Source organism: Dendropsophus ebraccatus, chromosome 8 (genome assembly GCF_027789765.1).
Source record: "Dendropsophus ebraccatus isolate aDenEbr1 chromosome 8, aDenEbr1.pat, whole genome shotgun sequence".
Taxonomy (NCBI): domain Eukaryota; kingdom Metazoa; phylum Chordata; class Amphibia; order Anura; family Hylidae; genus Dendropsophus; species Dendropsophus ebraccatus.
The window spans coordinates 113,923,975-113,951,264 of record NC_091461.1 but is presented as its reverse complement, the minus strand read 5'-3'; the positions used below and the strand labels follow the sequence as shown (position 1 = coordinate 113,951,264).

Sequence of the window (27,290 nt, the reverse complement as noted above, 5' to 3'; positions counted from 1 at the left end):
GTACAGTGGTATGCAAGGCTGCTGATCACGTGACCGTGCCAGTGCCCTGTAACCATGGTTCCTCCAATGGCCGACTAGCTCTGGCCAGGGGCAACCATGTGACCTCCCACTTCCTCCTAACAAGTGAGTCTTCCCCCTGCTTCCAAGCAAGGAGGGGGTGTGTCGTCCCTCTCCTACCTCAGAGGAGTTGGATGTGTCGCAGGTCCCACTTCACCACTAGAAGTGTGGATCAGGTGCTCTGCTGTATTCAAGTCTTCGGCTGTATCTTCCTGCTCAAGTGTCCGGAGTCCCTTCTCTCATCTGGGTGTCATTCCGTCATCTCTCATCATCGTTTCAAGTATTCACAGCAAGTATTATTCTCAAGCTAATCCACCCAGCAACGCTACTTTCTCTCATACTCCTACTCCCATCATCCGGCACGTGTTCTCCCAGCCTATGCAGCATCACTCCTGCTTTATTTGTCAAAGCCTGCTATATACCCGGTTGCAACCGGACAGAACTGTTGCTACTAGTTACCTCATCTATAATAAAACTGCTGATTCTTCTGATTTAGATAGATAGATAGATAGGAGATTCTCTCTTTTTGGGGGAGATTTATTGAGCATTCTTACAATAGAAAATTCACGCATAAAATATTCTGCAGCTGTGATACTATTCCCACCCACAATTTCCCACTAAACGTAAATCATCTGTAGCAAACTAGTCCATAAACTTTCCATTTATGTTTCGGAAAGCAAAGCAGAGTGTCAACCAGTACGGCTACTGTATATGGAGAGTGCCAACCAGTACGGCTACTGTATATGGAGTGTGCCAACCAGTACGGCTACTGTATATGGAGAGTGCCAACCAGTACGGCTACTGTATATGGAGTGTGCCAACCAGTACGGCTACTGTATATGGAGAGTGCCAACCAGTACAGCTACTGTATATGGAGGGTGCCAATCAGTACGGCTACTGTATATGGAGTGTGCCAACCAGTAAAGCTACTGTATATGGAGGGTGCCAACCAGTACGGCTGCTGTATATGGAGGGTGCCAACCAGTACAGCTACTGTATATGGAGGGTGCCAACCAGTACTGTATATGGCTTGTTCAAGGGCAAAGGTGTCAAACTCGAGGACCTGCAGCTGTTGTAAAACCTACAATTCCCATCATGACTGGACAGCCAAAGCTAAAGCATGATGGGTATTGTATATTGGCAACAGCTGGAGGGATGTGAGTTTGTCTAGAGCGAGGTCAAACAGACCTCCTGTTTATTTCTTACAGATTATTAATGACTTTTTTTTTTTTTTTGCTAAAGAGAGAAAAAAAAAATCCAAAATTTCAAAAAGACACAAAAACAAACCACGACAACTTCCTCCATAATGGACACAATTGGTAATAAGTAAGTTGGTGCAATGGTATAAAAGTCATCAATACGTTATAAAGTTCTAATGCTCCGCGGCCGCTCCGTAATATATTGCCTTGATAACTTTCAATCAGAAAAAGTTGAGGAACATTAACGAGAAATTAAAAGGAAATTGCCATTCATTTACATTCAAGGTGGGGGCATTGGCACAAAACTAATTTCAATCAGACAGGCAAGTGTGGGAAGTGCGGAGGCAAGATGGCTGCATCTGCGCTATTAGAGAACGGTGCGTGTAAGTCTAATGACGTAAAAGTACATAGCCCCTGGCAGTCTATTAACCGTCCCTTACTACAGAGATGGGAAGTTATTTGCTTCTAGGTGGCTAATTGGAAAATGTTTCGGCTCAAAATCCCAATCATGTTTTATCTAGTGTTACGCTGCGCACTAGCTGGCCTGCCTTGTCAAGGATGCCATCGGAAGGTTCGTTTTTTGCCGCACTGTTGAGATACTATTTTAACCCCTAAAAAAAAAATTTTTTACCCTCATGCAACTTTTACAAAAAATTTTAATGAGTTGAGTATTCCTGGTTTAAATTTGCTTCAGTTGTTGACTGTTATGTCTTTTATTCACTGGAAAAACGGCTTCAGAAAAATGGCTGACTGGTTGTCACAACCATTATTAGCCTAACAGAGCAGCTATCACCTCTAGCATTGGCTTATGTTCCTTGAGAACAAAAGAATTGAACATGTCAAAGTCCAACTCCCCAATCTGTTTTTCCCCAAAATTTCAACTGGGAAAGAGTTAGGGTCGTATCAGACAAAGCGATTTTTAACGATTAACGATCGCAAACTAGATTGTTTATCGTTAACCTGAAATTGTTCACCATATTACACAGAAGGATAGTCGTTAGTTACTACGATTGTTTACTCCATCTGATCCCAGCAAATTGATTTGGAATTACACTGACCGAATGTGGAATTACAGCAAACGATTAGCGAGCGATTAACGATGATTTTATGGTCAGATCTTAATCAACGATGAACGACCCACAAACAATTTTTCAATTGTTGCCAGCAATTACACTGGACGATTATCGTTTAAATTCGAACAATACAACCATTTTCTCCACGATAATTGACACTACCCTTAGGGTCCTATTACACTGAGCGATTTTTAACGATTAACGATAAACGATCGCAAACGCGATTGTTTATCGTTAACCTGAAATCGTTCACCATAATACATAGAATGATAATCGTTAGTTACAATCGTTACTATGATCGTTATTGAAAAAACGCGGAACTTGAGCAAACGAACGTGGAATTACAGCGAACGATTAACGATCATTTTAGGTACAGATCTAAATAAACGATCAACGACATATGAACGATTTTTCGATCGTTGCCTGCAATTACACAGAACGATCATCGTTTAAATCCGAACGATTTAACGATTTTCGCATGATAATCGTCCCGTGTGATAGGGCCCTTAGACACAACCATTCACAATATTAAGCTGGTTGGCCCCACCAAAATTGCCAAATTTAAAGGGAAAAAATGTTTTCCTTTAAATCAACTGGTGTCAGAAAGTACCAGAGTCTTCTAGTACTTGTCATTTGTTGTGTGTGATAGATATAGACGTAAATATGTAGGACATACAGCAGCTGATAAGAACTGGAAGACTGGAGAGTTTTTAATAGAAGTAAATTACAAATCTCTGGCACCATTTGATTTGAAAGAGAAAAAGATTCACTGGAGTTGCCCTTTAACTGACCTTTATCTAATGTACATGACCCTGTGATCTCGAGAATGTGAGCCTAAATCCCTACCGGATAGAATAGCAGGTTGCGTATCCGTACCACCTCAACATTTATTCTCTTAGGAGCCACTGGAGATAGACGGACGCAGCTTTCAGATATCCCCTGCAGCTCCATAGAGAATGAATTGAGTCTTGGCACACCGCTCAGATTTCCATCTGAGGGGGTCCTAGAGGTCAGACAGCTTTTAAGTTTGCAGTCCTGTATCAAATTGGTGTTGCCTAGAGTGTGTGTGCCCAAGCCTTGCACCGCCTCTCCTCCCCGCCCTCCTCATCATTAGGAATGCCCTGGGCAGTATTTTTCCTATTCATCACTTGTGTGAACACTGCACAGGTGCCTTGACGATTCAGCACATGTGCAGTGTTCACACAGGTGATAGGTGATGAATAGGATAACTCCTGCCCAGGGGAATTCCTAATGATGAGGAGGGTGGGGAGGAGGGACGGAGAGGCAATGCAAGGCTTGGACACACACACTCTAGGCCATGCCAATTTGACACAGGGCTGCAAGTTTAAAAGTTGTTTTTTAGGACAATAGAAATAAATTTCTCGGCACTCACCAATTTAACTGTATTGTAGTGTTTATTAAGATGAAAACAAATCAGTACAGTACGCGTTTCGGCTATATGCCTTTGTCAACTGCATATAGCCGAAACGCGTCCTGTACCAATTTGTTTTCATCTTTGAAGAAGCAATAAACACTACAATACAGTTGAATTGGTGAGTGCCGAGAAATTTATCTCTATTGCTTGAGAGGGACTTGTTCCTATCTACGTGCACCACCGTGGATTCCAGAGTGCCGAACTGAACTTTGTTTGTTTTTTAGGACAATAACTGCATCACCTGCCGAACGGACCCCAGGACAGATCTTGGATTAAAAGCAGCTATCCGAAGGTACAAGTGGTTTGGGGGGGTCAGAGTCGCTTTAATAGCTGTGCAGCACCTCCAGAGGAGAAATTAGGCATTACAAGGTGCCCTGGCTCCAGTGCTGGGGTCCGCTGTCGCCCCCTCCAGTTCCCGGTCCCCCGACTGCTTCGTGGTCTGAGCAGGGATCGGGTTGTGGCGTGTCAGCCCCACTCAGCCAATCAGCAGCCAAGGCGGGACCCTATCGCTGGCACCATGGAGATAGGTGCATGTAGTTACGTTCAACCACCTCTTCCCAGGCTCTTTTAAAAAAAACATATTAGGTGCCGGACATACCCTTTAACCTCACGGCTACAAAGGGGATACCTTTAAAGGCATAAATTATTAAATTCAGAAGGACCATAAACGATTGCAATGTTTTTTTTTCATCCAAACCCGTCATTCTACTCCGACATCTCTCGTTTTGCACGAATCTAAAATGGGAGTGAAGACGGCCATGGTAAGACTCTACCGCGGAGCGCAGCTGACACACAAACAACCACTCGAGACGATGAGCTCACATGTGGGATTTCATGCCAAGAAAGCGTGAGAGCAGAATGTGTTCTTCCACCGTGCCATGAGGGACGGAAACTTCTTAATTATATTTAGTAGAAAATAAATATAAATATGTCAGGCTCGCTGAGGTCTGACTGTGACAGACATCCTATTTCCAGACTGTCCGGCCAGGCGTGAACCCCAACAACTCGACTAATCACTTACTTCTCCATATAGGACACGCTTGGATTCAATTACTGCTCCCAGATCCTGGGCTTCAGCCAAGCAGAGGTTCAGACAGTCTCGCACCCAGCTCCGAGCCAAGGTTTCTCGGCTCAAACCTAATGATCTTTATACTTCACTGCTGGTATTTATTTAATGGTATTTATTATGTATTCCGAAGTTTTTTTTTCTCCTTCCCATCTTGGGTTTAACCCCCTGCCGTCTGGATCCCGCTTGGCGTAACGTAGGCGGGATGCTTGCTGCTCTATAAACATGTCAGCGGCTGGATTTTTCGCAGAGAAATGTCATCTCGCATCGCGTCAAGCTAATGGACAAGGCTTGTTACGGCGTTCGCTCGTATTGTGTCGGATGAGGAGCGGAAATAAAAGGGACGCCTAAAGGGTTATGTGGAGGCTCGTCGTAATGTGAAAACTGGGACGCTTGCTTGGCATTGGCCTTGATCAATTTATACTCGAGGCTTTAGGCTGGATCTAGGTGCCAAATGCAGTCAAACAGTTATAGGAATCTATTCCCACCGGTCCTGACACTATGGACGGATCGAGGGCTCTGGGAAAACGCGCATCTTGTTTTAATAAGAATCAACCGTCAATAAAATCGGCTGTCATGGGAAAGAAGTCATGGGAAGTCTAATGATGGGAAGTCGAAAGATGGAAGGCTTAGTCATGTGTAACCGGGGTCTTGAAGAACAAGTCCACCTAAAATGGAAGTCAACATTTTCTCAGGGTCTAGTGAAGGTCACGTCCTGAAAATCCTTTTCTATGCATCTTACGGACTTTGCTGTCGGCACCATCTTTATCTACAGCAGAACCTGGTATGGGATCATAGGGATAGTGGTGGCCAAGGCTGGAGTTGGGCTCCGCCATTCAGTTACAATTTTTTAGGCTTGACGTCTTCTCTGGACAAAAGTCAATTCCAGGATTGCCCAATCAGTAAGGGCTTTGTTACATGGAGCGATAATCGGGCAGATAAGGCCGATTCGCTCAGTGTAATAGAGACAATGGTCAGCAGAAGAAACAATCATCGGCTGGTCGTTTCTTAAGGTCCAGACCTAAAATCATTTGCCGTCAGCCGTGCCACCGATGGCTAACGATTAAATAAACTTTTCATACATTACCTCTCTACGCTCCCGGTCTTCTCACGCCTTCTGGCCTCTTCCCGACACCACGCGCCAAAGCTTTTCTGAGGTGACAGAACGCTCAGCCAATCACTGGAAGGGACCGCCGTAGCCAGTGGTTGGGTAAGTGGCCTTTCACCTCAGAGAAGCTTCAGACAGGAGGAGACTGGGAGCGTGGAGAGATAATAGATGAACAGTATAGGGCAAGGGCTGCACAGACATCGCTAATAGAGATGAGCGAACCGGGTTCGGGTTCGAGTCCATCCGAACCCTAACGTTCGGTATTTGATTAGCTGGGGCTGCTGAACTTGGATAAAGCTCTAAGGTTGTCTGGAAAACATGAATACCGCCAATGATTATATCCATGATTTCCACATAGCCTTAGGGCTTTATCCAACTTCAGCAGCCACCGCTAATCAAATGCCGAAAGTTCGGGTTCGGATCGACACGAGCATGCTCCAGGTTCGCTCATCTCTAATCGCTAACCATGTCATGTCACGTGATGCAAAAATATGAGAAAAACAACAACACAGTAAAAACGCTAAGACATATAATCCAGAACGATATAATCATTTCAGGCAGGGGCTGCATAGTGATTCCCAGAAACACCACAGGATGGATTGTCTGCAATTATGATGTCACAAATCTGGCATTGTGAGGTCACAATGGTTAATTGTGATGGCGAAAAAGGGCATTGTGGTGTCACAGTTCGGGACTGTTATGTCACAATCAAACCGTTATGACATCATAATGGGTAATTGTGATGTCATAAAGGGGCATTATGCTAACAAAGGAGAGAATTACAATGCAAAATTTTGATGTCATAATGATGTAATGTGATGTTACAATCCGAAACTGTGATACCATAATGGGTAACTGAGGTAGCATAATAGGGCATTTTAATGCCACAATATGAAGTGGTGATGTCACAATATGAAGTAGTGATGTCATAATGGAGTGATGTCAGAACTTAGATCTGTGGTGTCATAATCCAACAATTTTACATCACAGTGGAGCACTGGGATATTCATTGCTGTGTATTTTTCTATATTATAGCTGTTTAAACCTGACTTTCACTGATTTCACTGGTAATTACTGACAATAAAATAAGAATAAAAAATCACATCTGTTATGACCATGACTCATCAATCATCACCTAGCAATGAGCCTTTATAGGAAGCAGACAGCGCCATACATTGTGTAGTGGCCAAGATGGGTACTGCAGCTCAGGTCCAATTAAAGTGAATAAAAGCAAAGCTGTAGTAACCCAGACCTGACATTACACAATGTACAAAGCTGTCTGCTTCCTGCTCTGCCTCACTGTGTAAGGTTATGCCACATCAGTCTAATATTGACAGCCAATCCCGAGGACAGATCATCATTAGGATTTATGGTTATGGTCAGTTTTAGATGTAGTCTACATTCAGCATTGTACCATACAATACCTGTAGTTCCCCATATGTCTGTTCTCGTACTCCTCCTTAGAGATCTGTTTCCGAACCTGAGCGAGTCGTTCTTTCTGTAAAAACAGAAAACAAGACAATTTAGTAACTGATACAGTCTGCAAGAGGAAAGGCGACTTCTGCATGAAGGCGTCTACACACAGTGCATGACTTAAAGGGGTTATCCAGTTAGGAAAAATATCCCTCTCCTGGAGACTAACAATTCATTGCATTCATTACCATATCAGTCTCCTCCCCCCAGTTCTGAGCTGCTGCCTTCTCCTAAAGACACAGAAAACTGTTTGTGAGCTTTTCTGTCTTTCTCCCTTCCTTCTGAAACGGCTGATGTAAACAACAACATTGTAGCTTCCTTGTAATGCTGGGAGGGTTATTCTGAGGTCAAGTTGCGGTGATTATCCCTCCCGGGATTACAAAGTTGCTACAATGTTGCAGATAGGAAGTTGTTTATATCAGCTGAAAGGGAGGGGGAAGGAGGGGGTTGAAAGCAGAGACAGACTCAGAAGCTCTCAAACAGTTTTCTATGTCTTTAGCAGAAAGAAACAAGCTCAAAACTGGGGGAAGGAGACAGATAAGGTGATAACATGTATGAAATTAATTGTTCATCTCCAGGAGGGGGAGTGATTCAACATAAATTTTACTTAACAGGATAACCCCTTTAAGCAAGTGGTGGAGAATCTGAACAGGACTTGTTTCTCACTTGTGACGCACCATATGGCGGTACACATGATGGCTATGGCCCTATATGTGTCGCTCTATAGCCTCTGCATAAGCCTATCCATGTACACAAGGGGGGAAATTTATGAAACGTCCGCTCGAGGCATACGTATGTGTGCCGTATGCCCCGATGGCCGCGATGGGGGAGCTTGGGGGGGGCATGACAAGGCGGAGAGGAGGTGTGGCCTCCTCCCGCGCCTCATTTACCATGATTTATACCTGCTCGCAGGCATAAATCATGATCCAAATCTACGCCTGCTGGAAGCAGGTGTAGATTTAGTACGACGGGAGCAGGTTCGGGCGCCCAGCTGGATTTACTAAGAGGCGGGGGACCTTTAGTGAATCCTTCTGGGGAAAAGGGGGCAGGGCCTAATATATAAATCCCCCCCCCCAAGAGGTATCAAATTGGCGGCCCTCCAGTTGTTGCAAAACTACAATTCCCATCATGCCTGATTGTAGTTTTGCAACAGCTGGAGGGACGTGAGTTGTGGTTGACACTCGCTACTGACCAGCTCTTCCTTCCTCCTCTCCAGCGTGTGGCGCTGTTTCTCCCAGTCAGAAGATCCGGGTGACAACCTCTTCATGGATCCCTGACCGTACAACCTCTTCTGGGCCTCAGCTTTCTGTTTGGCCAAGTTTTTCTTTTTATCGCTCGCTCTGCAAAAAAAAAAAAAAAAAAGAAGAAAAAAAAAACATAAAGACAAATGATATCGCTGTAATAAAATATTAAACCGGCAGCTCATCTAACTTTATTACTAAAGAGTGCCTGCTGAGAAAAAGTCCCGAGCGGGTTTATTTTCAAGGATAAAACAATTAGCATGTTTCCGTAACAGGTTTACAAATTACCTGAAAAACAACAGACAGATGAGGCTTCTCCTCCTGCAACAAGCCAATGTGAATACTAAATAATACAAGGCTGCAAAGGGCTAATGAAGCATCACTACCCCATGTGCCGATTATGGAGGCTGACTTCGCGAACGGATTGCAGCGCCAGCCATGATTTAGGGGGACACGCAAAGAAACTAATTAAAGTCTCTAATTTCAGAGAAAAACGCCGGGAAAGGAATCTAATGAATACATTAACACATCCATCTAAGAGGATATATGTTTATTATAGGCATGTGTATTGCCTTCCCATCACATCAGCGTCATAGAGGGGGGTCATAGAGACACGTCAAACGTTTTGATTGGTCTGGGTCTGAGTGTTCTGAGAACGAGCCAGGAGAAAGTTATATAGATTTGAGAATTACTTCTATTAAAAAAAAAAATCTTAATCTTCCAGTACTTACTAGCTGCTGTATGTCCTGCAGGAAGAGACATATTCTTTCCAGTCTGACACAGTGCTCTCTGCTGCCACCTCTGTCCATGTCAGAAACTGGACTGGAGAGAATACACTACTTCCTGCAGGTCATACAGCAGCAGATAAGTACTGGAAGAAGTAAAAGAAGTATTTTACAAATTTCCAGTTGATTTAAAAAAAAAAAAAAAATTGCTGGACTACCCCTTTAAATTGGTTTTCCAGGCTTAGAAAAACAAGACTGCTTTCTTCCAGAAACAGTGCCCCTCTTGTCCTTAGTTTGGGTTTTGCAGCTTGGTTCTATTGAAGTGAATGAAGCTGAATTGTAATACCACACACAACCTGAGAACAGGGGTGGTGCTGTTTTTGAAAGAAAGTACTGTAGATGTGCTTTCTCTAATCTTAGATAATCCCTTTAAATGTTTCCCTCTCCCCATAAAACACTCTGACAGAATCAAGCTGTTTTTTTCAGAGTCAAACTACCAGCTCACTGAGGGAAGTCCTTAGGAACTGAGTGGTGATAGGGGAGAGACACGAGAGGGCGAGATGGGAGCAGGGAGAGACAGGAGCGGGGGAGATGGAAGCAGGGAGAGACAGGAACAGTGACAGGAGCGGGGGAGATGGAAGCAGGGAGAGACAGGAACAGTGACAGGAGCGGGGGAGATGGGAGCAGATGACAGGAGCTGGGGAGATGGGAGCGGATGACAGGAGCTGGGGAGATTGGAGTGGGTGACAGGAGAAGGGGGAGATGGGAGCGGATGACAGGAGCTGGGGAGATGGGAGCGGATGACAGGAGCGGAGGAGATTGGAGTGGGTGACAGGAGAAGGGGGAGATGGGAGCAGACGACAGGAGCTGGGGAGATGGGAGCAGACGACAGGAGCTGGGGAGATGGGAGCAGACGACAGGAGCGGGGTAGAAGGGAGCAGGTGACAGGAGAGGGGTAGATGGGAGCGGGGGAGATGGGAGCGGGTGACAGGAGCGAGGTAGAAGGGAGTGGGTGACAGGAGCGGGGTAGAAGGGAGCGGGTGACAGGAGCGGGGTAGAAGGGAGCGGGTGACAGGAGCGGGGTAGAAGGGAGCAAGTGACAGGAGAGGGGTAGACGGGAGCGGGTAACAGGAGAGGGGGAGGTTGGAGCGGGGGAGATGGAAGCGGGTGACAGGAGCGGGGTAGAAGGGAGTGGGTGACAGGAGCGGGGTAGAAGGGAGCGGGTGACAGGAGCGGGGTAGAAGGGAGCGGGTGACAGGAGCGGGGTAGAAGGGAGCGGGTGACAGGAGCAGGGCAGATGGGAGCAGGTAGAGACCAGAGTGGTGACAGGAGCGGGGAGACGCATCCATACCCGGATGATAACAGCCCGGATGGTGTGAATGCACACAGGATATAAAAGGCCGTAAAACTGTCCTTGCTCACAGATCTGCGACCACAGACAATTTTACAGGATGTGTGAATAAGGCCTTACTGCTAGGACCTGCTGCAATCCTGAGATACAGCTGGGGAGAAGCGCCTGCCTCTCCCTGATCTGTCTATCAAATCTAACTCGTTTGCTTTTTAGGGTCGTATTACACCAAACGACTACCGGTCTTACCGATAATTGTTTGATGTAATAGGTCATGTTAAAAGACCACGATCAGCCGATTGTTATCTTTCAACAGGTTGATGAATCCCGATCAAGATGGTGCTCCTATTACACGGGGCAACGTGCAGCAGACTGCCGCCATCTTGATTGGGATTGCTGCTCTTTACAATGGGCCACCTGGACGATCTAAGGATCATCCAGGCCGCCCCTCCCGCTACTCCCTGCTTGTTGTCTGTGAGTGGGGAACGAGGAGGAAGCTCGGTTCCTCTTCTTAATCGTGACGTGTAATACGGCACTAACAGTGTATGAGGCAAAGGATTGGAGTTGGGAAGTAGAGTGCACTGTTGTCAGCTGTATCTCAGGGTAGCTGTGGATCTAAGCAATGGGACCCAGTGCCACCAGTAACATGTAATGACAGTAACAGTTACTATTGTTAGGTGGTTATCGTTTTTGTTTCACGACCAATGAGAATTTAATGATGATTTCCAAAACAAAAATCCTAACTCCGGGCATATTGTTGCGGTTCTCGAGGCGGCAATGAACGAGAATAGAGAGAGAAGATGGCTTCCTGCGTCCTGCAATCTCCGGCCAGACCTCGGACAGGGTGATCACAGGAAGGACGGAAGCATTACCTGATGTTTAGAAGTTTTAATGCATTTAGTAAAACTCCTTTCTTGACATCGTAGTCAATCTTCTGATCTGTCCCGAAGCTGGGGGCCCGGTTGATCTGGAAAAATTTAAAAAAAAACATTTACAAAATTTGGAAAAAACTGCAGAAACTTTCAAGTCTTAAAGGGGTACTCCGACGTCAGTGCTATGGGTGGAATTTATCAACAGTAAGTTTTGGCAAAAAAAAAAAAACTGGGAAAATTTTGGACAGTTTTCATTTGTGGAAAAATTGAGAGAATTGTGTAAAATCTGGTGACATTTTAAGCTATTGATAAATATCTCCAAAAAAACTGTACAAACAAGCAAAGCGATTCCGGTGCAGACACTGAACCAGCAGGGAATGTTGTCAGCAGTCACATCCTGCAGACAGAAAACCATCAGCAATATGTAATATGCATTTGACTCCCCGCAGCTGGATGCAGCCCTAGGGCTGCCAGGAAAACAGCGGCATCCAACTTCTGCTGCCGTAGGGAATCAAATGCTGAGTGTTCAGGTTTGGATAACGTTGCTGAACCTGAACATTTTGGCAGGTTTGCTCAACACTACCTATCTCTTATGGCCTATGGCTGTATCCATGTTTTCCAGGACTCCCTATAGGACTGCATCCAACTACTTCAGCCACCGGTAATCAAATGCTGAGAGTTCGGGCTTGGATGAACCAGGGCATGTTTAAAGGGGTACTCCGGCGCTGATAATAAAAAAAGAAAATCAGTCATAAACATAGTTGTTACATTTACCATCCCTCCGGAGACTCTGTTTGAATTTCCCGCTGTTTGCAGTTCCCTGAAGCTCCAGTTTGTGGTTTAATTTTTTCTCTACTTCCTGGTTCGGGCTTTCCCATTATGCACTTTGTCTCCTGTGATGTCTAACTGACTCTGTAAATCTGTTAGATGGCTTACAGCTTGTTCAGCCAATCAAAGCTGAGCAATCTGTGTCATCTGACAAAGGGAGGTTGGCTTAACAGGGCTTAGATCCACCTCCCTCTTGATGATGTCATTGTCACAAAATGGCTGCCACAGAAAAGCCTGGGGTCAACAGTCATTGGGTAAGAATGAGTTTACTTCACTTCCTGGTGAGGGATTGAGGGGGAAAAGATAGGGAAGGGGGGGCAGATAGGTGAGTGATGCATATTACAAAGTTATAATGTATTTCAATTACTGGGAAAAAGCTTTTCGCTGGAGTACCCCTTTGAGGTTCCCTTATCTCTATTCAGATCACATCCTCTTTGCTGCTACCATATTCCCCTACAGACTTTGGGCCTTATGACATGGAGCTATAATCTGCTGAATCAGGCCAATCCGGCAGATCATCACTCCGTGTAATGGAGACAACGATCAGCTGATGTCAATAATAATCGTCTAATCGTGTCTTTACTTCCTGACCTAAAATCATCGTCCGCCGACTGTGTATTGCTAAGTGCAATAGTATATATGCTAAGTGCACAGTATATATGCTACCTCTCCACTCCCCGGTGTCTTCTCGTCTTCTCAGCACTCCCTGCAGCTTCAGAGCCGATCTCTAAAGTGACAGCCCGCTCAGCCAATCACTGGCCGGGGCGGGACAGCTCTACAGCCAGTGATTGGCTGAGCGGCTTGTTACTTTAGAGATCGGTTCTGAAGTTCCACCGGCGGCTGCAGGGAGTGTGGATAAGACAAGAAGACACCAGAGAGTGGAGAGGTAATGTATATACTTAATTATTATGCTTTAGGAGCAAGGACTGCACGGACATCACTAACGATATATATACAGAGCCATGTAATAGGCTCAATTAACAAGCACAGATCTAGCAGATCGTCGCTGGTTTACTATTCTGATCAGGCCGTGTAAACAAGCGCTGATCTAGCAGATTGGCAATGGTTTACTATAGTGATCAGGCCATCTAATACGGCCCTTTTGGTGAATGCAGCCATAAAGGGGAGGGTCCTAAACAAGGGACCCCCAGGGTATTTGAAGGAATCAACAGAACGTAGAGAACAACTTTGTAGCAGAAGAACTTTGTTGCCTCCTCCCTGACCTCCATGTCTACCACACTAAATTCTTCTCTTTCTGTTCCAGAACGCGACATGTAAATCCCCCGACTGATAAATAAGCCTATATGAGCCTTCAATACGGAATAGTATACGGCCTCGTTTCTGCTTTGCGAGCTTTATAGCCGAGTATAATAAGCCATGTTTTATGTTCATTTGTAGCGGTGAGCTTGCCAAAGTAAATATGTGTTTACAGACATGAGCCGCGATTCACGCTAATTTTAAGCGTCCCACTATGGCCATTCCAAATGCTGGGAGAAAGCTGCCTCCATAGAGCTGCGGAACACGTTAACGCCTCTCAGAGATAACTATAATAAAAGGGCTTTGGCATTTCTAGTTACAGCTTTTTTTTTTTTTTTTGCTGAATGTAGATCCGGCATCAATATTATCTTCCCCCATAACGCATTTAAAGGGACTATGTGGTTTGGAACAGTTTCCTTGTAACAGATGGGGCATCATCCATTTATAACCCCTGTCTATTAGCTAGGCCTCTGCACTGAAGCCCCTCACTGAGTCACATTAGTTTTAATGAGAGTCGTGTAATTTCAAAAAGATTTTTTTTAAACCTGCTCAGAATTGTTTCATTAACCCTTCAGAGTGGTGAAAAGGTGATTTTAGTGCTCTCGGTGCACTTACTTAAAGGGAATCTGTCAGCTGCTAAACTGAAACTCTTAGATGCTGTTAGATCAAGGAGACACATGGTACCTTTAGTATATCTGTTGGTGCTTCCAGAACATAGAAAAATACTTTTGTTCACTGGTGTAAAGAGACAAAGGTGTTTCCAAGCTGCTAAAGTGCCTCCTCACTCCCCTTCCCATACCTTTTCCCAAGGTTGTCCAAGAAAAAGTAACTTTTCCCCTATCAACAGGACAGGGGGAAAGTAAATTTCAGAATAAAAGCATTTTACCCTGGAAGCACAGAAAGATATGTTACAGGTACCATGTGTAACCTTGACCTGACTGCTACCTAACTGCTATCTGTCAGCAGTCTGGAAAGTGAATTGTAGCTGACAGATTCCCATTAAATTTATATTAGCCTTTAAAACATTAAATTACATAAAACAATTTTTTACAGGGTATGCTCATAGGTAAATGTTATGCCCTATGCACAAGACAGGGGATAGCTGGTAAGGGTCCAACCACTGGGGCCCCTGCTCATTCCAAGCACGGTGGACAAATAAACACAAATTAATGTGCTCTAATTCTCTTTCATTGATAAAGTTATATAATATTTTAATATTTATTATTTATTATAAGAAACGTAATTTATTTTAACGTTGAGTGACACTGCTCCTCTGATGCCACCAATGGCTGTGATGGGAACTGCAAGGCTAGGATAAGTGGCAGTAGGACACACATAGCATAACCATACTCACCAACATTGCCAAAGGCTGTATATTTAATCTCAACTCTTGTAAAACACAAGACCATCCCCAAAGTGCTTACTTTTTGAGGTGGAGTTTGCATAAGCCCTCCCCTTTGCAGAACTGTCCTGTCGAAATCAGTACTGTAGGTAAAGTATTTAAAGGGATATTCCACTTAAGAAAAATTTCACCCTCAGTTTAATCCCCACCCATAATCTAAGCTTGTTTATAATAGGTTTCTATTACATGAATTGAGCCGTTCGTCTGCAGCACAACCTGACTCACATCCTGAAGCTGCAGGAAATTCTCACTTCCTGGTCCACTTAGTCTCCACTCCTCTGTCCTCCCCCTCTCTTCTGAGACCAAAGTCACATGATCTCTGTTTGTTCTGTTTCCAGGCAAGCTGTAACATCCATCTGTAACCCCACCCACCACTGACATCACACCAATCAGTGAGCACCTGGAAACAGAACAGTGACATCCTCCTGAGCAGTATAGGGTAAAGGAAACACAGTTGTTTCAGCTCTCTTTCTTTCTAATCTACCTATGTAGATGGATGAAACAGGAAAAGAAGCAGCACTGGTTTCTGTAGCATGTAGGTGCCTGCAGGTGAGTGATGACCACGATTCAACACATATATATCTTCAGGAAATTCCATGGCACTCTCTTGCATCTCTTGATGCAAGAGAGTGCCGTGGAAATTTCTGAAGATATATATGTGGATGGATGGATAGATAGATATTAGACAGAAATTTTGTTTACTGTGTAAAGCTGAAGCAGATTAAGTCAGTGGTGGGCAGCTACTACAAGAACAAGCGGATACTGAGGCTCTTGCTCTAAGGGGCAATGCATGCTGGGAAATGTATTTTCCTGTCCGGCACCATTTTGGATATAGGCCGGCTTTTAAAAAAACTTGGAACTCTGGAACAGCGCCAGCTAGGAAGACGAGAGACAGCTCAAAATACTGAGGGGCACTTGGTGAGTAAGACCAGCTGGGTATGGAAGCATTTCATTTTTTAGCTCTTTGGTAGAATACCCCTTTTAAGCATCTTTAAGATCTGTGAGCGTCTAGCTGTAATGAAACTACAACATCCCGCAAGCCTTGGCAGCCAGGGCATGCTGGTAGTTGTAGTTTCAGCACAGCTAGACAGCCATAGCTTGCGAATCAGTTCTGTGGACAACCCTGAAGTCTATAACCGTCGGCACAGGTAAAGGTCTAGTGATGATAAGACTCCGGAAGGAGAAGGTGGATTTCCCCGATGAGATGCTCTCTCCTCTCCTGCATTGTAGCGTAATGAGATGTTCGCTCGCTAATGAAGCCGGCTCACAAGTGCCATTCAATAACCCAATTTCTGTCCTTTTCTTGGGTTTTAATTAACATCACAAAGCGCACTCGTACAACAGACACGGGTAACAGATTTAACTGTAAAACCAAACAACACCGCCTGAGCGAAAATCTATTTTTAATCATTATGTCAACATGCATAATTAAAAGTCCTCATATAAGCTGATACAAATGTACCCAGCATGTGCCGCCTCTAATTATGGCATTTAAATTTGCAAATGATTACAGTATTAGACTGGTAAAACTGGCAGCTAACAAGGGAAGGAACAGATCCAAGAATGTAATGTTCTCCCCATAGTCTTCCTACAGGAAATGAGCCCATTAAGTGTTTGCATTAATGGATTGAAGGAGCAAAAGCACCCAAACTGGGAAGGGATATAGCCACTTAATGTATGACCTCTCTATACGGATCAGCAAGGACATTGAGCACATATTCCTCATTACACCCAATGGTTGGCCATAGGAGCCATTGCACTATTACTACACTCTCATACTAATGGCAAGTATTGCGTTTCTCCATTGGTCATAACAAGCATCTACAAATCGCCCATAGAACTGAGATTACACTACTGAAGCCTATAGGCATTAAAGGGGTTAGGTTAGATGAATTTAACCTGCTGATAGTGGGTACGGGGCGCTGAGGATGAAGCTATGTCTGTTACCTTCATTCTCAGCGCCGTTGCTGTACTGCTTGTTGGCCTGTCAAGGCCATTAGGAGCACTGGGGGCTTTCCGGCTTTACTAACTCCATTGATGCCCATTTAACCTGCTGATATATCCCCATAGAATGAGGGTCATTTTCTTACCATGATCCTCATCGCTGTTTTTGGTAAATCTTTACTTTATTCAATATGCAAATTAGGCTGTTTGCCGCACTGGAGGCTCCAGCACCAGAGCACCAATCTGCTTCTTGAATATTCATGCAGTGATGATGTCACGGCATAAAACCACTTTAATATGGAAAAGGGGCGGGCCGAAGGGAGGATTGGTGCACTGAAAACTGTAGTCCTGCCCCAGCACACCAAACTTTTTAAAGGAGAAGTCCGGCGAAATTTTTTATTAAAATATTGTATTGCCCCCCAAAAGTTATACAAATCACCAATATATACTTATTACGGGAAATGCTCATAAAGTGCTTTTTTCCCTTTTTTCACTTCCTTGATAACATGGTAATGTCACTTTGTGGATAACATGGTGATGTCACTTCCTGGATAACATGGTGATGTCACTTCCTGGATAACATGGTGATGTCACTTCCTGGATAACATGGTGATGTCACTTCCTGGATAACATGGTGATGTCACGACCCGACTCCCAGAGCTGTGCCTGCTGTGGCTGCTGGAGAGGATGATGGCAGAGGGATGCTCAGTGTCCCTGCAGTGCCCTGTGTCCCTCAGTGTCCCCCTGCCATCATCCTCTCCTGCAGCCACAGCCCGCACAGCTCTGGGAGTCGGGTCGTGACATCACCATGTTATCCAGGAAGTGACATCACCATGTTATCCAGGAAGTGACATCACCATTTTATCCAGAAAGTGAAGACTTGATGCAGGGAAAAAAACACTTTATAAGCATTTCCTGTGTTAAGTGTATATTGGTGATTTGTATAACTTTTGAAAAAGTTTAGTAAAAATTTTCGCAGGTCTTTTAATTTGTATATTTAAAAAAAAAAATATTACCTACATTCTCAGTGTCCCCAGCCCTATTGGAACATAACAGTTTGTTACATTCTAAAAATCAGCTGTTAGATTCCCTTTAAAGAGGCAATGTCGAGATCAACAGGGGTTGTGATTGCAAGCAGTTTCGCAATACACTCACTTAATTTTTTTTTTTTTTACGTTTTGTTTAAATGTATAAATCAACATTATACAGATGGCCACTAGGTGTCTCCCTTCCTGTCACACCGTGCTCCATGCTCCCCCCGTGCCGATAGTCTTTTCTCTGTTTAGAAAAAGAGACCAAGACAACCATTCCTGAGCACGGGCAGAGTGAGACAAGCCTTTACTGCACACGTGTACAGCTGCTAACCGTACATACTCAGTAGCAGAAAATCCTGGGGGTGCTCGGATTGTACAGTCAGCTCTTCTGTCTTATAGCACTAAAACCTCTGTAAAGGCACAGTGACATTATACTGACTTAATTGTTGCATAAAATTGTGTCCTGGTAAATACGTACAACCTGCATGATGGACAGGTGTCTTTCCTTGTGTGAACAAAAAAAAAAAAGAGACCAAATATCACCACAGAGGGAGCATGGAGCACAGTTTGACAGGAAGGGAGACACCTAGTGGCCATATGTATAACGTTGATTTAAACATAGTACCTGGTGAGACAGCAATAAACACAAAACAGAACACAATGACATGGGCCTACCTCCAGTAGCCAGGGTTTCAGCTTCCTGTCCAGTATAATGTCAAAGCCGAGAACTTCAAAGCAGACGCTATTACTGCCGGGCTGTTGGCCGGGCCGGCACATCCGGTAAGCGTGGAGCACATGCGGTTCCGCTACTATTAGGGTTTTGACAACTAATTCCTAGTAAAGAAGAGAAAAAGCAATGAGTGCTGCTATATCCTATGTCAAGAATGAACCTTACATGGAAATTGGGGTTATGGGTCTCATATCGTTTGGCGGCACTGGTGTATGTATACTAAGTAGAGATGAGCGAAACTTGAGAGTTCTCCCTAACCCAGAATGTTCTGTATTTTATTGCCGGTGCCTGAACAAGCTGGATGCAGCACTAAGGCCCCCTTCACACATCAGGAAACTTGATTTGGATGTCTTATCAGGACATTTGGATAGATTTTTTTGACCCAAAAGCTTCTACTGGGCACAGACACCCTATAGGATTTTTTCTAAAAGGGTGTCCTGTAATTGTCCGAAATTCCAGCACGAATGGTCCATAGAACCCTACGGGGCATCTGGAATTTCAACCAGCTTCGAATGTGTATCTGGGAACTGTCCGGAATTCAAGATGCACTGCATGCTAGTCTGCGTCAAGTGCTGTTGAGTGCTGATGCTGGCCCTTTAACTGTATGCGCTCCTATCAGTTAATGCAGCACTGTGTTTGACAGGGCCGGGAGCCATTGGCTCCCAGCGCTGTCAATCCCTCTTCTGGATGGGGGCCGCTCATGTGATGTCACTAGTGAGCTCAAATGGAAGAAAGAAGCCGGCCGGGAGCAACACTGGAGCCTACAGCAGGTGAGTATGTTTTTTTTTATCTCCTCCATTTATACAGTTAGGAAACGCTGATGGTTTTTTGAAGCCTCCTGATCAGTGTTTCCTGACCGTAAAAATGGCCACGGACATGTTAAGGGGACCCAAAGCTGCCTGGAAAACATGGATACAGCCATAAGCTGTAGCCATAAACTCCCTAGGGCGGCATCCAACGTCTTTAGCCAGCCTCCAGTAATCAAATGCCGAACGTTTGGGCTCTGACGGACTGGAGCAAGCCTGAGGTTCGCTCGTCTCTAATACTGACAGATACTGACAGAATTATTTAAAATTATACATAAATAAGCAAAGAATAACACCAGTTCTGTATCCATAGGATAATAGCTGTGAGAATATCTAATGGTCTCGTGAAGGTAAAACATCCAGCATGGGGCATCCTAATAGCCTGAGGCTGCCAGGGCATGCTGGGAGTTGTAGTATTGCAACAAATGATCAGACACAGATTGGAGATCGCTGAACTAGAGGATAATGTAATTGGAAACAGAAAGCAAATGAAAGCAAGATGTGGAAAATCTAATGATCCTGGAACACCAAAAGGCTAACATAACAACATAAGGATAGAGAAGGGATGAATGTAACGTGATAGCCGAAAAGCAACGAGACACAGAAAGGATCAACGTAACCCAATAATAACAATAATAATAACAATGGTAATGCTAACAATATGGAGAGCATAAGCAGTGGCGGTCTTTGGCACCAAGCACCCCAAGCGATCGCTTGGGGCCCCCAAGATCCAGGGGGGCCCCCACGCCCCGCTCTTGTGCTCATGACCGCTGGACAGGGCCGCTGCCCCGCTCGCTGCTGCCATCTGAACTGTAACTATGAGCACTCGTAATGAGCGCTCATAGTTACATGCAGCAGCACTGACAGGGTAGGAGACATTGGCTCCCTTCCTGTTAGTCACTCTTGTGGCCGCAGGAAGGGTTTTCCCTGCGGTCACAAGTGGCAGCTTTGTCCTTGTGGTGCCGGCGCTCCAGTGACATCACTGGAGCATCGGCGCCAGGACAAGGGGAGTGCGGCCTCTTGTGATCGCAGGGAAAACCCTTCCTGCGGCCACAAGAGTGAAGAGAAGAGGAGACGCCCAGACCCAGGTGAGTATAAGTGTTTGTTTTATTGTGTTATATACTATATGGGAGGGGGAGCACACAGGGGTCTGTTTAACTGGGGGAACGCACATCGGGGGTCTATATAAATGGGGGGAGCACACAGGGGGGGGCTATATAACAGGGGGAGCACACAGGGGGGCTATAGACTACTGGGGTTTCACAGAGGGGTCTATATACTACTGGGGGCAGCACACAGGGGGTCTATATACTACTTGGGGCAGCAGAATGGGGTCTATATACAACTAGCACACAGGAGGTCTATATCCAAGTGGGGGAGCACGCAAGGGGGGCTATATACTACTGGGGGAGCACACAGAGGTCTATATACTAGTGGTGGGGCACACAGGGGGTCTATATACTACTGGGGGAACATACAGGGGGTCTATATACTACTTGTGAGGCACACAGGTGGTCTATATATAACTGGGGAGCACACAGGGGTCTGTATACTACTGGGGCAGCACACAAGGGGTCTATATAATACTGGTGGGGCACACAGGGGGTCTATATACTACTGGGGGAACCACACAGGGGGTTTATATACTACTGTAGGTGCACACAGGGGTCTATATCCTAGTGGGGGAGCACACAGGAGGTCTACATCCATGTGGGGGAGCACACAGGGGGGCTAAATACCCCTGAGGGAGCACACAGGGGACCTATATACTAGTGGGGGAGCACACAGGGGGTCTATATACAACTTGGGCAGCACACAGGAGGTCTATATACTTCTGGGGGAGCACACGGGGGGGCTATATATAACTGGGGGAACACACAGGGGTCTATATACTACTGGGGGAAGCAAACAAGGGGTATATACTACTGGGGGCAGCACACAAGGAGTATATATTACTGGCGGTAGCGCACAAGGGGTATATACTACTGGGGGCAACACACAGCAGTCTATTGTTTTGGAACACGTGTCAAGGGGGGGAGCCCCAGAAATGCCAAGACCGCCCCTGAGCATAAGGCTAGGCTGTGCGGAGGGGATGGAGGCCGGGATACATGGCGAATAATGACAATGGTAATGGTGTATCCACAGAGGGGGAGAATAAGGAGAGAAGGTAACATTGTATCCAGGGGATGACGACATTGGGCTGTGGATGGTAACAGGAATCAGAGAACAGCGGGATGATAAAGGGAACCGGGAAAGGTGAGCAAAACTGTGAAATGTGCTTTGCTGGCAGTCAACCAATGGGCACCGCTTAAAACGCCTAAGGGTATGTTCACACTAAGTAAATCAAGCGGAATTCCGGGGTGGAACTCTCCGCTGCGGAATCCCGCCTGTCTTATTGTGCCACAGAAGTAAATTCCACCTGATTTACTTAGTGTGAACATACCCTAAATGGTGTATATATAACTATAGAGCACGTGTGTCGAGATATGATGCATATATATAAATACGTATACTATAGCGATACATACACCAGCCAGACCACTGCTTTTACAGTAGAGTGGTGGTTGGTAACCTAAACAATACACCATTTCCTGCAGGGCATACAGCATCTGATAAGTACTAGAAGACATGACATTTTTGAATAGAAGTAATTTACAAATCTGTATAACTTTCATATTTTTTTCCCCTCTGGAGTACCACTTTAATGCATTTACAATAATAGACGGCGGGTCTTACAGAAATGTCGTTCCAGAACTTGGCCACGTCATGGTCGTTGGCACGGAGGAATTCGGTGAACCACCGGATGGAGCGTTTGCTTCCTCGATCCTCCTTCTCGTCCCGCTCAAAGTTCTCGTTGTGTTTGTTGACGGAGTAGTTGGTGAGGTGCATGTACAGCTGGTTCTACAACACAAGGAGTCAGGAGTCAGGACAAACCTCACATTTTTCTTGCATAAGGATTTATACAAGTCCAATAAAAGTCGGATGAAAACCATATGTAATACTCCCCCCTGCAGACATCATTTTGGGTTATAGCTAAGTAAAAAAGTTGGGGATTAAGGTTATGAACTGAACTACACAATATTTAGGAATATTAGGAACATTATGCATTCTTATTCCTTTGGGGCCCCTAAATAGGACTTTATAGGGGCCATTTAGTGGTGCTACCTATTTCTACTAGTGATGAGAAATCATGTAGAAAAGGGATGGCAAACCTAAAGCCCCCCAGCTGTTGCAAAACTACAATTCCCATCATGCCTTGACAGTCGAAGCTGATGTACAGTCTTGCCTGAGCTTCTTTTTACAGCATTTAGAAATATGCTTTACAGCAGCCACACAGGAAATAGAAACCTTTAGGGTGTTATTACACGGCCCGGTGGTAGCCCGATAATAAGTGTAAACGAGCGCCAAACTGCTAGATCGGTACTCGTTTACTGGGCCTATTACACGGCCCGATTATCGTTTAACAAGGGCTGCATGTTCTTGCAGCCCTTGCTTAAACTTTATACGTTACCTATCCAGGCTGCAGGGCTCCGCTTGTGCTCTGCTTCTCCCCGGGTCCCGCACGCTCCGGCTTCAGAGAGGTCTGTCTCAGCTGACAGGCCGCTCAGCCAATCACTGGCCAGGACCGCCGTCAGCTCAGACAGGCCGCTCTGAAGCTGGAGTGTGTGGGACCCGGGGAGAAGCAGAGCGCAAGAGAAGCCCTGCAACTTGGATAGGTAATGTAAATCATCAGCCGCATACCTCTCCGATTCCATCGCCGGGTCCCGGATTGCGCTGCCCCGTTCTAACATCCGGCTGAAGCTTCCTAGTCTGAGCTGTGGCTTGAGACGTGACGTCTCAAGGCAGCTCAGCTATTCAGTGGCCGAGGCAGGACTCCACTCCGACCGCTGAATGTCTGAGCTGCCTTGAGACGCCACGTCTCAAGCTGCAGCTCAGACCAGGAAGCGGCGGCTGGAAGGGAGAACAGAGCGTAGCGATCCGGGACCCGGTGCTGGAACCGGGGAGGTAAGTGACCAGCGGCCTCTATTTCCACCCTTTCCCCGGCCATACCCTAAAAGTAACCCCCGCCTGGAGTATCCCCTTTAAGCATGTTTGTCAAAAGCCGAGTTAACTTAGGCCTCTGTACCATCTCTTTCTGAATTTGGAGGGTAGTTTGTACAAGGACCCTGGGACAACTCTAGGAGCCGCAAGTAGTGGGTTTTTACGTATTAAGAAGTAGCTGACAGGGAGGGAAAGACTCAAGTCACAAGACCCGGGGAACATCAAGGTGACAGGATCATAGCCCATCCTGCCCAGCGTTCCATTAGTAGTGACAGACTTTGATATCAGCCAAACAATCTATATTCTCCGCACAAGCACAGTAACCCATTAAGATATCGGTGCAGCCCCCCTAAAACCTCTACAGCGGCCCCTAGAAGAAAGCACCAGAAAGTAGTCTGCCCCTGCGAAGAACGTGACAAGTCAGTGAGTGAGGCTGCAGCGCACCACAAGGCCCAGCCATTCTGCAGGTAACCGCACTGCTCTCACTCTGCAGCTCCTATCATCCGCTAAAGTTAAGCTGCAAAATTTCAGAATTTTTATGTAATAGATAGTAAAAATTACCAAAAACTCTTAAAAACTTTAAACAATAAGTCCTTTCCTGATCACACAATCCCTTTAAGCCTAAATTTCCTCCTCCCGTTCCTCGTAAGGTGGCCATGGTATCACCACAGTCATTCTGCATGAAGATGTTCCCATCTTGTGAGCGGTAAATTTAACCTGAGCATTAATGATATGAAATCGGAATTTGTGGCGGGTATTAGCATATCCGACTGTCATCATCAATAGCGTTTTATGTGCCAGAGAAAATGTTTTTACAAATTACACCTCTCCATCTGTCCTGGCTTGGATCGTCTGCTCGGGTCTGGCCGCGCGCTGCCTGTGCAGTCACAGAACATATTACAGGATTTATGATACCGCTGTCTTCCTATGTGGATGAGGGGCCGAGGGCAGCGGGATTTGGTCCACTGTATGCTGAATACCAATGATGCCATTGGCTATAATAGGGTCCATCGGGTTTCTGTCATGGACCTGGACTAAATAAAGCATCAGAACATTGCTCAGCACACTCTCCCCGCCATCTTGTCTTCTTCCCATATTGCCACCTCTTTGCCAGCTTTGACGCACACACCCCCATGCTTAATATAACCATGTGGTTCCTAAAGTGTTACCCTCATTATAACTTTCAAAACCTAAATCAACAGTAGATGTGATATAAAGCAAGTTTGCAATTTACTTTTTTTTTTTTTAGTTATAATGAAAAAAAACACAGAACTTCCTGTGTTCTGACTTTTTTTTCAAAGAGTCGAACAACAGGAAGTCCTGTGTTTTCCTAGTCACCTGCACTGACAGAGAAGGCAGTCATGTGACTGATGGACACATTGAGCTGTGACTCTCTGTACTAGCCGGAATTCCTTAGTTAATTCTGCTTTTTTAACCAGCACAAAACTAAAAATCTACCTTCAGGAGACTGGGCCTGGATGTCTGGTAAGTACAGTGGTACCACTGTTTTTGAACTTATTCGGTTCTGGAAGACTGTTCAAGAGCCGAGCTGTGTGTTCCTGTAGGGAACAATGTAAACGTTTTTAATTTTTTTTTACACTCCATGGGTCAGTTGCAGAGCTCCCGGCCCACAGAGTGTAAAGATTAGCAGTAAATAGCGGTGCATCCTGCGCCACTACTTACTGTAAAGGATCGGAGATTCCCATCATTAAAAGGGGAATCCCCAACTCCTTTACAATGTGTTCCCCGCAGCAGAAAAAAAGCAAAAGTCATCAGCACCCCTTGTTCACATTGCAGGTTGCGCGCTGCATGTGGCTTAAGTACAGACAAAAAAAAAAAAATAAAGTGCAACAGCAACCCACAGGTGCAAGGGCTTACCGTATATACTCCCCCCGGCGTACACACAAAAAAAAAAGAGGATCTTAGCAAATTACCTGATCAAACAGAGTGTATCATGTCCCCACGTTAAGGTGTCCTCAGAGACATGGTCCCTACTCTAGCATTTTCACACTAGCAATGGCCTCTATTGGGCTGAACAAGCCTACAACTGGGCAGATAGGATCTGAATATTCTCTTTTTATAGCACTCACAAGACATGGGTGGAGTGCAAGCCAACAGGAGGTAGTCACACCAACCGCATACAACAGAAAAAACCAAAAGTCAGCAGCACTCTGACTTTTGACCATATCTCTGAGGACATCTTAATGTGGTGACATGGTACACTCTGTTTGCTCAAATAGTTTGCTAAGATCCTCATTTTTTGATTTCTCCTGGGGGAGTATGTACCTGTAGGTTGCTGTTGTACTTTTTGGGTTTTTTTTGTTTACCCCGCAGTAGAATTAGAGAGAAAGGCACTACCGGGTGGCTATCTGAACTTGCTGTGCTGTCCTTGCTTCTACCCGCTGCAGGAACCAGCTACTCCAGCCCCTGGACCCTTCTCCAGGCCCCCCACTTGCTGGTCCGGCAGCTGCCGCCAGAGCATACACCATATGCTGACCTAGCCTGCCTTCCCGACCTCCTGGAACCCATCATCAGGCCACTGTCATCCCCTCCAATGCCAGCCGCTGTGCCAAATTCAAGTAGCAGACGCCTCTCCTGCCGCTCTCTTTCCCTCGGCTGCGGGGAGCACCGGTTTAGAGCGGTGATTCTTGTCATATTGAGGGGAATCTCCGCTCCTGTAACCTTGGTGCTCCCAAACACCTCAATAATTGTAAGCTGAACAATAGCTCGGCTGACAGATATCTCCCGTGATTTTGTTCAGATACCAAAGTGTTTGAGGTTTTACTGTACAGCTTTGTTTTACAGAATGATAACAAAAAATAAATATATATATATATATATATATATGTGTATATATATATGAATGTATATTGCAAACTTGCTTTATTTCACATCTACTGCTGATTTAGAGTTTGAATGTTATAACGGCAGGGACACTTTAAGAGAAACAGAATAAGGAGCGTCATAGTGGCTTAGAGATGGCCGTCAGAAGAAGCATGCAATGCCTTGCTTATATGGCATTGGCATCTCAATTGTTAAAGGGGTACTCCAACCTACAATACTTGCACCCTACCAATAGAATAAGTATGTGTATGTAAAGGGTGTGTTCACTAGGACCCCCACATTCTCAAGAATGGGCACCTGATTTTTACCTTGAAATGGAGTAGTGAGTGCCGCCTCTCTATATATTGTCTATGCAGCTGCCGGGGATTGCTCAGTCTCTCTTTTCTCCTTCAGTCACCCTGACCGATTATCGTTACAGCTGATAGAAATTGTCACGATAATTTCCCAGTACCTACAGGCCTCACGGATGCTGTTGCTAGGCAACCATGGCGCTCCAAACTCAACTGAGGATCGTACCCATATAAATGTTCACCAGATCCTTGCTCTGACATCAGGCGTCAATGCCATATCTACGGCTGCCCGCAGGCTAGTATACGCCCGTCATGTTACCAACCACTATAAGCCCATCAGGGGATGAATATCTGCCGCTCACTGACTCAGGATATAGAAGAAATACTCATCGGTCTGTTCTTCGTTCTATCCGTCACGTGCGTTGCGTGTTACCGCTCGCATGTTTATTGTAAAACACTAAAAACCAGAGTAATCTATCCCAAGTCATCTAAACACCGGCAATAAACAGACGCGGCG

General features: G+C 45.4%; 1 protein-coding gene across 4 annotated transcripts in view; it reads right to left on the bottom strand.

The window, feature by feature from the left end:
* The window catches only part of TTLL7 (tubulin tyrosine ligase like 7), a 142,428-nt gene that overhangs the window by 66,999 nt on the left and 48,139 nt on the right, over positions 1–27,290 (bottom strand). For all 4 annotated transcript variants that reach the window (XM_069981484.1, XM_069981483.1, XM_069981485.1 and 1 more), the window contains 5 exons: positions 22,335–22,499; positions 18,738–18,896; positions 11,598–11,692; positions 8,604–8,751; positions 7,363–7,436 (listed from right to left, as the gene is read on the bottom strand). In XM_069981484.1, the coding sequence (XP_069837585.1) occupies positions 7,363–7,436; positions 8,604–8,751; positions 11,598–11,692; positions 18,738–18,896; positions 22,335–22,499 (641 nt within the window). The remainder of the gene's footprint in view (positions 1–7,362; positions 7,437–8,603; positions 8,752–11,597; positions 11,693–18,737; positions 18,897–22,334; positions 22,500–27,290) is intronic.